Source organism: Vanessa tameamea, chromosome 24 (genome assembly GCF_037043105.1).
Source record: "Vanessa tameamea isolate UH-Manoa-2023 chromosome 24, ilVanTame1 primary haplotype, whole genome shotgun sequence".
Lineage (NCBI taxonomy): Eukaryota > Metazoa > Arthropoda > Insecta > Lepidoptera > Nymphalidae > Vanessa > Vanessa tameamea.
The window spans coordinates 5,874,976-5,888,436 of NC_087332.1; the positions used below are offsets into that span (position 1 = coordinate 5,874,976).

The following is a 13,461-nucleotide window of genomic DNA, read 5'->3' on the forward strand; positions in this document are numbered from 1 at the left end:
AGAAATGATACGTTTTTCTTGTAACACATTTATGTTTGGAAAAGAGCTTTAGGAATTGACAATAGAAATTTCTATTAAAATATTTTTATCTCGACGCTGTTAAACAGTGCTATATAAAAAGAATATTAGGTAATATCTTTAGCCATTTGGAAAAGAAACTAAAATTAATATTTGACTATATAAATTAAATGCATACATAATAAGCAAATATTATTTATTTTATAATTTGATTATTCAGTCATAAATATTAAAATCGCTTTTGTCATATAAAATGCAATAAACAAAAGAAAAAAAATGATTACTATTACTAAGGAGAAAGACAAAAATCTTAAATGGCTACGCTATACTATTGTTGATTTGTTCTAAGTGGATACTTATTTAATTTGTTACAAAATATACTGGTTTCATTGAAATGTTTTCCTAACAGCTACAGAAAGTTTGAGAAACAATTGAAAAATTATTTAGGAACTAAATTCCATACTTTACTGGCTTAGTTTGATTTATATAATTACTTTTTATTTAATTGTTCTTAAGGATGAGCTACTTCAAGTAAAAAATATATTATTGAAATATGAAGAATAATTAATTACATCATATTTTAGTAATTTATGCACCGTAAGCAAATATTAAAATGGTATCTCTTTAACATAAAATAGCCAAAATCAAATAATATTAATTTCATATGAATATAAAAGAAATAGCATACATTTATTACACAGATTATAAAGAAACAATTACTAGCTAGCTGTAACTGAAAAAAAAAAACTTAATTTACTGACTTCCCATCCTTACGCCGTCATAAAAATATCCCTTTTATTTCCCTTAAAAAGAATTTAAAAAAAAATTGTTTTTCAAGATGCACAGACAAAGCAATTTAAGATTTTATTTAATTAGATATATTAAATGTAAAAATAGATATAATGTTGTATACTTTATAGATGTTAATTCTAATGTTAGTTGATAGTTCACAAGTCACCGTTCACCGCATCAGTAAATGTTGTGAGTCAATTGAGAATCTAGTCGTTTTGAGATTACATGTTGTACTTAATATTATTTATTGTTAATAATACATTCACGTGTAGAATGGATTGCGCCGTAATTATAATATTTTACGTTTGTGCATAATATTATGTTATTCCATAGGCCTCCTTTTTTACCACAGATTACTTCAACTTTTTTGAATTTAGCAGATTACAAAAACTTATAAAAAATCATATATCATGTTTATGTGTTTTATTAAATATAAAAAAGATTGTTATTTCATCACTTACCGAAAAAAATATAGTGCATAATTTAGACCCATAATTCAAAAAAGATTTTCGTATGAGCTAACATCATTGGTTTTGCGAACAAAGAAAACATCAATACATTTGCCACTTGGTGGTAAGGCTCTATAGTTTGTGTCCGTGTAGGTAAGTCATCATATGTTCTACTGTCGATATAATATATTTATGATTCCAACAGTCTATTTAGAAATGTAATAACAACGAAATCACGAACTTGCACATATAGAATTACGTATGTATGAGTTCACGAAATATATTGATATATATTGAGTTAGTATATATTTCGAATGTTATTATATGTTATTTAAATATATACGTGAATTCATCATAAAATTGTTATTGGTTTACGAATATATACGATAATTTATAATTTTATCTATAATTGTTAAAAGAGTATGAAGGTCTGTAATTTATAAATATTTATAAATGGAGATGATTTAAGGAAAATATTATTATTATTATGTATAATATAAAAAGTCGCAATCCATTTTACACGTACGTAAATGTTTAAAGATATACGAATACATTCTGCACATAATATAGGGTAGAACTTATACTTGTGATTTTTTTTTATTTGAAACGTATTAATAACATTATGGATCATTACAAAAAAAAGATGCCTAATCGAAGTTGTTCAGCTTTTCACCTAAATGTTTTACTTTAACGAAATTCGGCCAACATGTTTTGTGTATATCTTTGACTATTCTATTTAAAAAAAAAAAGAATACGACAGATAATGTTTCGTATTTTCTGTATTCGATTTAAAAGTTATGTAATAAGTATGAAATTATTGAAAAATTTTACAAGTATAAGCTAAACCTAATTAAAGAATCGATAGAGTTATTGTAAAGCCAAAGTTTTAAATAAATCTTTACTTTAAGCTCACTCTTATACAATTTGGCTTATCGAGTGAAATTATTTCACACTCTCACTATTGTGAAAATAAAAAAGTTAAAAATCAATTTTTATTTTTATTTGTCCTAAAATACAAAAAAAAATTAAAATACATCATGTTATATGCTTATTTTACAATGAATATAATTTTATTTTGATAGTTTTTTTTTGTAATAAATATTACACACTACGCTACTGATTTCATTAATCGATAACAATTATTTAACAAGTGTATCTGTTCTCTTCCATGTCTAAATTAACCCTTTAATAATTATCTAGTGCTATTTATAAAAAACAATAAGCATACGTTTAGCATAAATATGATATAAAAAAGCTTATTCGAAACTCAATTCGCTGCCCTTGAGATTTTGCTCGGCCCAATCATCAAATCTCCTCGACAGATCGTCCGACATATAGTTTTTCCAATCGCCGATTTCACCCTTCCTTATAAATCTCAGCGAGGTTTGTTCTAGATAATTTTTGCCAAAGGACTTTTCTAGAATCGCTTCTAAGTTAACGGCACGGTTAGTTTTCATGTTCTGGAAGGAGAGATGGTCACATAACTTGTAAACATCTTCATCAGACATTGTTTTGTTTAAGAATTTAGCGGTCCTTCTGACGACGTTTGCTAAATCGCGCTTCATTTCCTCAAATTTGATGAAGAGGATATTCGGATCGTCGCGTCTATTCCAAAACCCTATAAAAAAAAACAAATCAAAATATTTGAAAGCCTTATTTTAAATATATATTTTTTCTAGAGACTCATTATTTCTTATTTCGAATATAAAAAAAAAAAAGTAAAATTGCATACAACGATTATTAAAATGAGTTATAAAAACCATACCAAGTATATGATTCCACACAGGCCCGAATGGCGCTCGGTCCCTCATAAAGAGGTCGCAAAATTCCTCGAAAGTGCCCTTTAATCCGTGAACCAGAGTGCAGTAGTGGTAGTACGAGACAACCATGTCTTTGGGATTACGGGACGTGTAAATAACCTGGAGAAAAATAATAAAGTACATACTTTAAAATAGTAGGTACATTTATAATGTATTTTTATTTGTACGTATTACATATGCATATTATAAATAACTAGTTGTCACACGCGGCTTCGCTCGCGTTTTCGAGGTTGGTCGGCAGTCGAGGTATTAGGCATAACAAATAGCCAATGTCCTTCCTTAGGGTTCAATCTTCGGTTCAGCGGTTTGGTCGTGAAAGAGCAAAAGATAGTCAGACGAACAGACACATAGAGTTATTTTCGATTTTACAATTTTAGTATAGATAAATAAATGAAATAATGGCGTTGGTTCATTTTATAAGAAATACATTCTGAAATTGTGCCATTCTACATCAATTGTTTTTTATCCTAACCCAATTCATTTTATTTCCGTAATACACCGTAAAAAAGTACTATGATAACTTGTATCTTTTTGAACTATTTTTGTTTTTAAATTAAGAGTGTAAATGTACTGTGTTGTCCAGTGTCCACTAGCATTTAAAAAATATCCAATTCAAACCAACCATAGATTAAATAATATCATGTCAAGCTATTTGTGCTTGCAATATGACAATTGTAATCTTGGTCTCTGTTGCTGTTATAGGCTAGACGCTCTATACTTAATAATAAGCGCATGTGTTTTGTCTATATCAAAAGAAATTTTATGGTATATACGTTTTGATTGTAATTTTTTTTTGTGGAACTACGTACATAAAATAAAAAAAAAAAGTTTTAAAACCGGATCAGGCCACTAGGCACTGCAACTTGTACTAAGAACCTAGTTATTTGTTAATTGAAAATATTTCTTACCTTCGGCTTAACGGAGCCGTCCTCATTCAATATGTCAATGGGCAACAGATCCCAGGGTAGATGACTCCGAATGTAGCGAGGATGTGGTAAACGATATTTCACGAGGTCCACCGATGTACCTCTCACTGATTCGTCGTGCCACTCAGCATGACCGTCCACCATAATACACGACAGTTCCACCAGAGGGCATCGTATCTAGGAAATGAAAACTACGTGAAATCTATAATAACAATATTATTAATATCTTGAAACAATAATATTAACACTTTAATGCTGTTTATTTTGCTAGAATTTAATATATATATATATGTATGCACGTGTACCTATATATCAAGTACTGTACATTATTTTATTTTAAATATATTATTATTACACTGTAATGTATTGATATATTATGTTTATCTCTGCTATCTACACCACAACCTCTTTTTATCTCTGTTTCTTTCCTCTACCTTAAGCTTCTCTACCTTCTTGAAAGTGACTAATGTATGTGTTTATTGTTGTACAATAAAGAGTATTTTGATTTGATTTATTATATAGAGAACTTAAGAAATGAGCATTCCATTGATATTATAAGAATTTTGGCATCCATATAATGTGTATTTATAACAATCGTAGTTTTTAATTAATATTGAATAAAGGAACTTAAATGAACTTATGTACCTTTGATTATGTATACGTCTAGACTGTCAAAATTAAGACCGCGTCGAAAAGAAATAGTGACTAACTATTGGCCCCTAAATACACGCACACTAGTAAAGTAGTATGACGTTTAACTAGTGTCAAGCGTAACTGTCACGCACACAAAAATAATTAAGTTGACCGATGACTCGTTTGTTTTAGTCATTTTGTAGTGCTGAGTTATATGTATATACAAAACATGACAAGATACTATATAGGTACATATTTATTTTATGTGATATTATGACACACATAAGATTAAAAAATAGTATATAATATTTTAAATTATATATTTGACGAACATAATAATAAAAAAGTAATTACTATAACGAACCTGCTGAAGAGATTGCGCGCCTTCGTAATCTAAATTGTGACCAATCAACCAAACCATTTCTTGAGCCCATGTCGACCCTTAAAATAATAATTACGTGGTAACATTTTATTACAGAGCGTTGGAAACTTTTACCAACAACAATATATATACTGCTCTATAAGTATATACTGTTGTGTATTAATAAATATAATTATAATATTCTAACCTTTTAACAATAAATATACGTAAGAAAGCAAGAAGACGATAACACAGGAATTCTTATATAAATGAAATATTACTGCAATATATCACGTAATTTCTTAGAATAAAAACGAAATTATAAAAAAATATTATTATTAAAAGCTTTGAGAATGTGAGGTTTATCTACCTATGTACATTAATGATATAAGTACTATTGTTTATTTTTCATTGAAGTTTAAGTAAGTTGGTTTAGTAACAACATGCTTACCAGTTCTTGGATAAGAGAGCATCCAAACATCGCTTTCCAACACCTCCATATCCAGTATATCCTGACCGATAGTCATGTAATCCGCTGGCAGTATAACCCGTCCAGGGTTAATCTCGACCATACAGTCCTGTTTCTCGAACATCTGGTCCAGTTTATTCCCTGTCTCATCATCGAGCTTCGAAAACGTTAACTTGGGTATAGTTCTCATTTTCAGCGATTGAATTTCAAATATTATTTAAACTAAAAAAACATTTGTGTGATATTTCATGAAGAGGAAAAGACGTCTGATTCCTGCCAGTTAGGAAAGTGGTATGATCGCGTGCAATGTATTGCATCGTGTATTTTCCTCAACTCTCACTAGACAGGAGTGTTCACTTTCGTATTTTCTAGGAGTTATAAACATTGCACGCACTAAACCATAAACCGTTATCAATAAACTTACCGTTTCATTTTTATTTAATATTATATAAAATTATTATAATCCTGTAATGTAATAATAATAATATACATACTTTATTAATTCAAAGAAAGACATGTATACAAAAACACTATAAAGAAACAGAAATTAAGTTGTGTAACAAGTAAAATATTAGCTTCTTACAATAAAACATGTTAAAAAAATTAAAACGTTCATAAATCTATGTTTAAAATATCACGGTAAATTATAAGACCCTGTATATTTGCCTATCGCTTCCGCGGGCGCTTCCTGTCCAGCAAGTATTTCAAGCTAAGCCTATGCGTTGAAAAGTCCAACGAAGCGGTTACACAACATATTTGTATATCCGTAAAGTATCCGATGATTTATTAAAATAACTTGCTGTAATTGAATATTTGCATTAAAAAAAACACAGGAATAAACTTAACAATGTGGCAGGTACCTACTACTAGATATAATATATATTTTATTTACACTAGTAGTAATTAGTAACAGATATTTACAGAAATATCCCACTGATGTGCTAAGGATGTGCCCCTCTCATTGTTATAAAATGTGTTACTGAGTAATTAAAATACTTTAAATTTAAAAAAATAATAGTATTTAAAGGTTGGAGCAGCGTGGTGGAATATGGTCCATACCTTCTCCCCAAAAGGGAGAGAAGGCCTTAGTCCAGCAGTTAATGTAATGTAAATGTAATGTTAAAGGTTTTAAACCCAGATGAAAGTAAAACCCGTAAGTATATAATATGACTTGTCCCTTCTACTTCTACTAAATACTTCATACAAAATGTAAATAATAATATATAAAATATATATATAATACTGATCATAAGGTTAGGTTAGTAACCTGTACATAAAATACATAAACAATATTTACTACAGTGTGTTATAATAATGGAAAGTACAGCTAAATATTTCCTCAATGTTTCCGCGTACTAAGAAAGTCTGACAGACTGCAACCGCAAATCTATATATTATATATTATTCTTGAACTTTCGAAATTGCATAAAATGTGGTTTTAAAATATGGTGTGAAGTTAATTAAATCCTGTAATAAAATAAGTTATCAAAGAAGCAGAGTATTTATATTAAATCAATTTTGATTTTAAAAATCAATACATACGCATTAACTTAGAAGGTTAGTTGACTTTAATAGCTGTTTGCGCCATCGATCCTCCCCTATATTTATATATATTTACTTCCGCTATCCTACATCTGCAACGTCAAAGTGTTGAAATTTTAATCAGTATTTCTATAGATTTAGTTTGTTTTATCAGTAATAAATGTCTAAAATGACTAACGTAAACTCGAGTCTGGCGTATGAAATATTGCTTTATCTAAATTCCTTCTATTTGGGAATGTTTTTCGTATGTGAAATCGCTATGGGTATATTAAAGGCGATAAATGTGTCTTATCCAGAAAATGCCCTATGGACTGAGGCAGGAATATTTTGTGTACTTTGTCTTGTTGAAGTAATACGTATTTTTCTAGGAAGGCGTGGGAATTTAGCTAGTAAAAGTAAGTTGCAATTAAAATGAAAACCTTAGAGAAAAATCTATTTTTAAAAATACTTGCAAAAATATAGAAATATTTAAATGAATAAACTTTTGTAGATAGTTTGGATAATACTAAAGATGTTAAACAAATTGACTTATTCCCATTTTTCATTTTCAGAAGTTCCTGTATTTTTTTCTGTGTTGTTGACAATACCTTGTGCAGTTGGTGTGTGTTATTTCCTCATATACCAAACATATATACTAAGACTAGAATACATATGGTGTGCTGTGATGTTAATGTTCCATGCTTTGGAACTTACTTTTGCCATTTTATTCATTTTTACGGTGTGTAAAGACCAACAGTTTGAATAGAACAGGTTTAAAAGTACCTCCTTGCCAAAGAAATACTGATTGCCAAATTGTTTACCAGATTGTAATGCATTTATACACAATCTAAAACATTTACATTCTTATTCAGAGGAGAGTACTTTACAAAGACATTTAATAATCTATTTTTATAGATAGACATTTAAAATTCTATTATAACTGCTTTTATAGTGTGGTATTTATTCAATAATGTTATAAGAAACAAAATGTTTAATTAAAATGACTGTTAAATTATTGTACGCTTGTTAATAATATGCAATTGTAATTAATCCGCTTTTGTACTTAGAAGCTTTAATTATGTAATTTAAGTGAATGGCCATATATTTATCGTCCTGTTAAATAGTATAATATATACTCAATAAACTTATTTGTAATGTACAGTTATTAGGGGAAATAAAAAAGTGTTTATATTCGCATTCTATATTCTTAAACTACACAACTTATACACTAATTATTCTTGAGGTGGTGTTATATGATCAGGTATTTTTTGGCATTCTACTTTTGTGACTTTAAGAGCACATCCTTCTGGAAGATTTCGTTCAATGTATTCCAAAAAAGTATCACATGTAGATCCAGTGAGCCTTTGCAAATGAATAAATCTGAAGTATGTCCTAATTTCATATTGCACTCTATGCTTTTTATAAATATGGACACATCGTAATAATGTGTGTCTTTCCTTTTCTGCTTTTCTTAAGGCCCAGCTAAAAATAAATAAATAATAGAAGATGATTATTATTATACAATGAAGGTTATATTAAAGTGCCTTGAAATGCATGTAAAGCAACCTACATCTGATCTTTGCTGGGCATGGCAGTGGTCTTATCAGACTTTGAAAGAAATAGAATAGAGAATGCATCTGTGTTAGAGCTTATATTTAAACTATATATGATTGAAGTTGGTATATTTGTTGTGAATGGCCACGGCCAGAATTATTCAGGATACAATCATTACCATACTTGGAACATTTCATTTGATATATAAATCAGTTGATATTAGAATATTACTAACTCTCAAAATAAAAAGAAGTATCCTATATAATAATCTATAACTAGTAGATCATAAATTATATTTGGAGATGAAATTATAGATAACCATTAATGTTAAGTTGCCGAAGCCATTAAACCCATACATTTACCTAGCTTGTATGTTAATTTATTAACATGGTTACTCAATGAAACATAAACCGTTATTATTCTATTATTAGAATAAAAGCTAATAATTAAATTAAAAAACGAATGCTTTAATAAAGTAAAATTAGGTGACAAAAAAAAAGAAATATTTATTAAACAATATTACCTTTTCGTAACCTCAATGCCTAAATGAGATGCAGCAGCAATACAAAACCAGGAATAACTCAAAAGTACAGCAGGATCAATACCCCGCATCTCCAACTCTACTCTCTTGTATAGTTTATCTAATTCGATTGCACTCGGTACATCTTCTATGGGCTTTATAGGAGTTATAGTCGCTGTGGCAAAAGGCCTGGTCAAGGTACTTTTATTAAGTATTACATTTCGTACTAGTGGCGCAGATCGCCATAAACCCTGAAAAAATTAAAACAATTTGTTGAATAACCTTTTCAATTATTAAATCGTAAAATGAAGTTTTAAGGGACTTACTCTTATAGCATTCATTGTATATTTTTTGAATATGCGATGTGCTTAATTGTTGTTTAAATGCTTTTCTGGTTATATTTATGTTTAGTTTTCTTAAAAATAACCTATATTTCTTAGTAAATAGGTACCATTTTTATAATTCCAAATGTCATAATTGTCGTATGTCTGTCAGTGATAACTGACACTTGACTAACTTCTGGGTTCTGGCACTTCTGAATTTTGGCCTCTGGAACACCTTCCGTGTATTTAAATTAGGTATAAATTAAGATGGCAAAGAAAATGACTATATTATTACATGATTAATTAATTTTACTTAAACGTTTATTATCAAACAAACTACTTTTAATTGTCAATTATATGATTAACTTTTAACGAGAATATGTTTTTGTTATCTATATAATAATTTAAATTGACCCATTATATATAATTAACCAATATGTACATTTTAATCGCGATGATATCAATGTGATTTTAGCTTCAATGTATGCGTTCCTGATCACGCATACATTTTTGATTACAATCGGGCGTCTAGCAACGTTGTTCAAGTGTCATTTTGACGTAATTTTGACTTTTTAAACATTTTGTCATGTAAATATAAATAAATGTAAATAGTTGCGGAGTATTGGTTATTAAATTGGAAATAACTTTATTTAATTATTATTATATATACATAGGCATTTGTAATCAAATCAAAATGGTAGGACATCTAATGTTGTTAAAAATATTACATTACAAATTACATGGAAAAAGAAGAACAAGAAATAACGGAAACTTAGAAATCAGTCAGACTTCTTCTGAAACTAAAGCACCGTATATTAAAAAAGAAATTAACGATGATGACATGCAAACTATTTGTAGAGTTTGCTTAAAAGAAGGAGACATCCCTATTTACGGTAATGCGATAGCGGAAGATATTTCAAAAGACCTATGCATGATTGGAGAAATTGAAGTTGCTGCTGACGACAATTATCCTAAATTCATTTGCCAAGCATGCAATACGCTTCTGCAAAATGCATTATTACTTAGAAAAACAGCACAACAATCGGATAAGATTCTACGTCAGCCACTGGGAAACGATAATGACGACAATTTGATGAGAAATGACGACTTTGGCTGCTTCGAGGATAGTGGGATTAAAAATCAATCAACCCAATACTATTGTAGAAAATGTGACTTAAATTTTGATACATTTGAAGAATACAGTGGACATAGATTATCTGAAGAACATGAAAACATGAGACAAACTTGTCCAATTTGTAAGAACTCCTATGCCACATTGTATTTCAGGAGACATATGGCTCTACACAAAGTGGATACACCGTACATGTGTGATATATGTGGGAAGAAGTTTATTGTCCAAGGCCAGTTCACAAGACATCGAATGACTCATTTCTACAATCTCCCATTTGAATGTTCATTGTGTCCTTATAGGGGGAGGTTTAAAGAATCATTGAAAATGCACATGCGCTCACACACTGGGGAGAAGCCATATCAATGCAGTCAGTGTCCGGCACGTTTTGTTAATAAAAGTAACCTTAACAAACACATATTAACGCATAAAGGGGATCACGACTACAAATGTGAATCATGTGGTAGAGGATTTTATACTAAAAGAGATTTGGATTTGCACTTCAAAGTAGATCATACTGGTATAAAAGATCATATCTGTAATATTTGTGGGAAGGCTTTTGGGTATAGGAAACAGATGATGAAACATCAGCTTAAAGTCCATAAAAGGGAGAAATTTAGAAGTGGAAGAATGCCTTTATATTTGCAGTATGAGTCTAAGAAAGATATATCTGAATGATTTAATTTCAGTAGCTAACATGTTATACATCTATAGTACATCATATATATATATAATGTATATATATATAGTAGTTTAATAGCTGAGGATTTGTATTATTGATAAAAGCAATTGAGATGACATAATTATTTATCTATAATAAAAACTATCTATCTCATATAAACTGATTTGATGTGGTATATAATATTATTTATTTTCCATGTTTGGCAATAATCTTCTCTTACATTTTAACTAGGCTGTGAAGTGGTAAACCATAATTAACACAAAAGCCAATGATAGTCAATGTTCACCAAAACTCTTTTCTCCACCTTCTTATTTCAGATCAGGTATTTTAGTCATCAAGTTATGAATCCCTCTGTGTGAAAAGAGCTCTATGCTGCATTCCCAAAGCAAAGTGATAAAAAAAATCTTAAATTAGGTGAATTAAAAAAGTAGCTGATATTAAAACTTATTATTAATAAATTATATAGCTTTAAACATACCTGGCTGAGTGTATACATAACAGAATCTAAGTAAAAACATATATTTTTTAGAAATTAAAGAAATGTCCATAAATATAGCATATCCACTATGGTTCATTAGTTTACACAAATATAGAAAAAAGGACATTTCGGTACCAATAAATAAACCTTAAATTAAAAATATATAAATATTGTCAACTCAAAAAAAAACCTCCAAAATATTAATCATAGCTGAAGCCGCGGCTTTGCCCGCGTAGCTTTCAGTTTGTGACGACGATCCGAAATCTGCCATCGTGCCAAATTAATAATAATAAGTAAACTTTAAATTTAGCTATTACTCTTTTTTAATGATAATGCATATTTAAATTATAGATACAGTATATTTTTATTACCAAGAATTCCTGAAATAATAGCCTCTGTTACCCCGTAAATAAGTTGGGTTTCTGATGGTGAAAGAATTATTAAAATTGAGTAATTTCATTCTGTTAATTATAATCAAGCAATTTCTTCCTCTTTATGCAATTTTATAAGAACCGTTCATTTTTCTAACTACACCTATAAAGCAAAAAATCATCTTCCGGGATAAAAAGTAGCCTATGTTCGTTCAGACTAATTTATTTTGGAGTCTAATTTTATGCGGATATTCATCAATGCAAACATTCGTATTTATAATATTAATAAGTTGAGAGACCATTCCAATGAGATCAAGCACGATATCTTGGACCTATGTGGCGAAGAGTTGGATATCTCGCTGATTTCAGATTATATACGTTGCAGCATCAGGTCATAGTTATCATGTTATTGTAATATAAAGTCACAGTATATTAAATTTTTAATCAAGTTAATAGAACTTTAAACAGATTTTCTATAATTATAGAACAATCTCGATTAAACTGACAATAAAAATCAAAATCAAAATTGATTCATTCATTTTGGAGCTACCTTGCAATACAGATAAGCTTAATACGTGTAGCGTTAAACTTATAACAAAAATATTTTTGCTTAAAACGGTGGACGGCGCACACTTTGCTTCTTTTAGCCTTGAAGAAAGCTTTTACATATTACCATTTAGTCTTTTTTATATCATTAAGTAATATGTAAAATTGTGAGTAGAGTTAACAAAACTGCAACTGCATAAGAGTTTCATTTTGATTTTTTTTTATTTTAAAATATAAACATTTTAAATTTTCGTCCTTATAAGAAAAGTAAGCAAAAAAGCAATTTGATTTTTGACTTGTTAATTGTAATTCCAAAATTAAATTTATGTCATTCAAGTCAAAATATTTATTCCTTTAAGTTGTCACTAACGCATTAGAATATTTTTCTAAATATTTGAGTGGTATTTGGTGATTGATTAAAACAAGTGATATCATGGCGAATGAAGCAGAGGAAACTGTTCGCAAACTGTCCCTGCATAGAGGCGTAGTAGGAGTCATTGTTGTTAACGGAGAAGGAATACCAATCAAAACAACGTTAGATAATCATGTATCCGTCCAATATGCGGGTTTAATGAGTGCTCTAATAGATAAAGCGAAGGCTGTAGTACGAGATCTAGATCCTTCAAACGATTTAACATTTCTCCGTATTAGAAGCATGAAAAGCGAAGTTATGGTGGCACCAGATAAAGATTTTATTTTAATAGTAGTTCAAAACCCAGCTGATTGACGAATATTTCGTATATTCTATTTGTAAATGAAAATGCTCAATAGAATATGCGATTTTTCAACTTATTTATTATTCATTGTCGTGTGTGTTATTGTATTGTTTCTTAAATTGTTGTCATAGGAGTGAATAAAATAAACTACAT

General features: G+C 29.2%; 5 protein-coding genes across 5 annotated transcripts; 3 read left to right on the forward strand and 2 right to left on the reverse strand.

Annotated features, from left to right (window-relative positions):
* Nucleotides 1–2,320: 2,320 nt before the first annotated feature.
* On the reverse strand, nt 2,321–5,774 carry LOC113402673 (luciferin sulfotransferase). The gene is made up of 5 exons (XM_026642980.2): nt 5,451–5,774; nt 5,003–5,079; nt 3,988–4,182; nt 3,025–3,178; nt 2,321–2,877 (listed from the first exon to the last, which is right to left on the reverse strand). Exons 1-5 carry the CDS (start codon nt 5,656–5,658, stop codon nt 2,516–2,518), a joined length of 996 nt encoding a protein of 331 aa, XP_026498765.1. The 5' UTR covers nt 5,659–5,774; the 3' UTR covers nt 2,321–2,515.
* Nucleotides 5,775–7,078: 1,304 nt separating this feature from the next.
* Nucleotides 7,079–8,180, forward strand: LOC113402675 (transmembrane protein 216-like). Its single transcript, XM_026642983.2, has 2 exons — nt 7,079–7,405; nt 7,562–8,180. The coding sequence occupies exons 1-2, from the start codon at nt 7,171–7,173 to the stop codon at nt 7,753–7,755; spliced, it is 429 nt and encodes a 142-aa protein (XP_026498768.1). The 5' UTR covers nt 7,079–7,170; the 3' UTR covers nt 7,756–8,180.
* LOC113402674 (small ribosomal subunit protein uS10m) lies at nt 8,175–9,563 on the reverse strand. Its single transcript, XM_026642982.2, has 3 exons — nt 9,390–9,563; nt 9,067–9,314; nt 8,175–8,471 (listed from the first exon to the last, which is right to left on the reverse strand). Exons 1-3 carry the CDS (start codon nt 9,402–9,404, stop codon nt 8,222–8,224), a joined length of 513 nt encoding a protein of 170 aa, XP_026498767.1. The 5' UTR covers nt 9,405–9,563; the 3' UTR covers nt 8,175–8,221.
* Nucleotides 9,564–10,070: 507 nt separating this feature from the next.
* LOC113402677 (gastrula zinc finger protein XlCGF17.1-like) lies at nt 10,071–11,233 on the forward strand. Its single transcript, XM_026642985.2, has one exon. The coding sequence runs from the start codon at nt 10,081–10,083 to the stop codon at nt 11,191–11,193; it is 1,113 nt and encodes a 370-aa protein (XP_026498770.2). The 5' UTR covers nt 10,071–10,080; the 3' UTR covers nt 11,194–11,233.
* Nucleotides 11,234–12,933: 1,700 nt separating this feature from the next.
* Nucleotides 12,934–13,455, forward strand: LOC113402641 (dynein light chain roadblock-type 2). Its single transcript, XM_026642942.2, has one exon. The coding sequence runs from the start codon at nt 13,026–13,028 to the stop codon at nt 13,317–13,319; it is 294 nt and encodes a 97-aa protein (XP_026498727.1). The 5' UTR covers nt 12,934–13,025; the 3' UTR covers nt 13,320–13,455.
* Nucleotides 13,456–13,461: the final 6 nt, after the last annotated feature.

Excerpts from the sequence above, each read along its gene's own strand:
- LOC113402673 (XM_026642980.2), bottom strand. The coding sequence starts at position 5,658 with ATGAGAACTATACCCAAGTTAACGTTTTCGAAGCTCGATGATGAGACA. Across the intron at positions 4,183-5,002 it reads GCGCGCAATCTCTTCAGCAG|ATACGATGCCCTCTGGTGGA; the intron begins GTTCGTTATAGT and ends TTCATTTCCTAG. Across the intron at positions 2,878-3,024 it reads TGTGTGGAATCATATACTTG|GGTTTTGGAATAGACGCGAC; the intron begins GTATGGTTTTTA and ends TTTTTTTTATAG.
- LOC113402675 (XM_026642983.2), top strand. The coding sequence starts at position 7,171 with ATGTCTAAAATGACTAACGTAAACTCGAGTCTGGCGTATGAAATATTG. Across the intron at positions 7,406-7,561 it reads TGGGAATTTAGCTAGTAAAA|AAGTTCCTGTATTTTTTTCT; the intron begins GTAAGTTGCAAT and ends TTTCATTTTCAG.
- LOC113402674 (XM_026642982.2), bottom strand. Across the intron at positions 8,472-9,066 it reads GGCATTGAGGTTACGAAAAG|CTGGGCCTTAAGAAAAGCAG; the intron begins GTAATATTGTTT and ends ATTTATTTTTAG.
- LOC113402677 (XM_026642985.2), top strand. The coding sequence starts at position 10,081 with ATGGTAGGACATCTAATGTTGTTAAAAATATTACATTACAAATTACAT.
- LOC113402641 (XM_026642942.2), top strand. The coding sequence starts at position 13,026 with ATGGCGAATGAAGCAGAGGAAACTGTTCGCAAACTGTCCCTGCATAGA.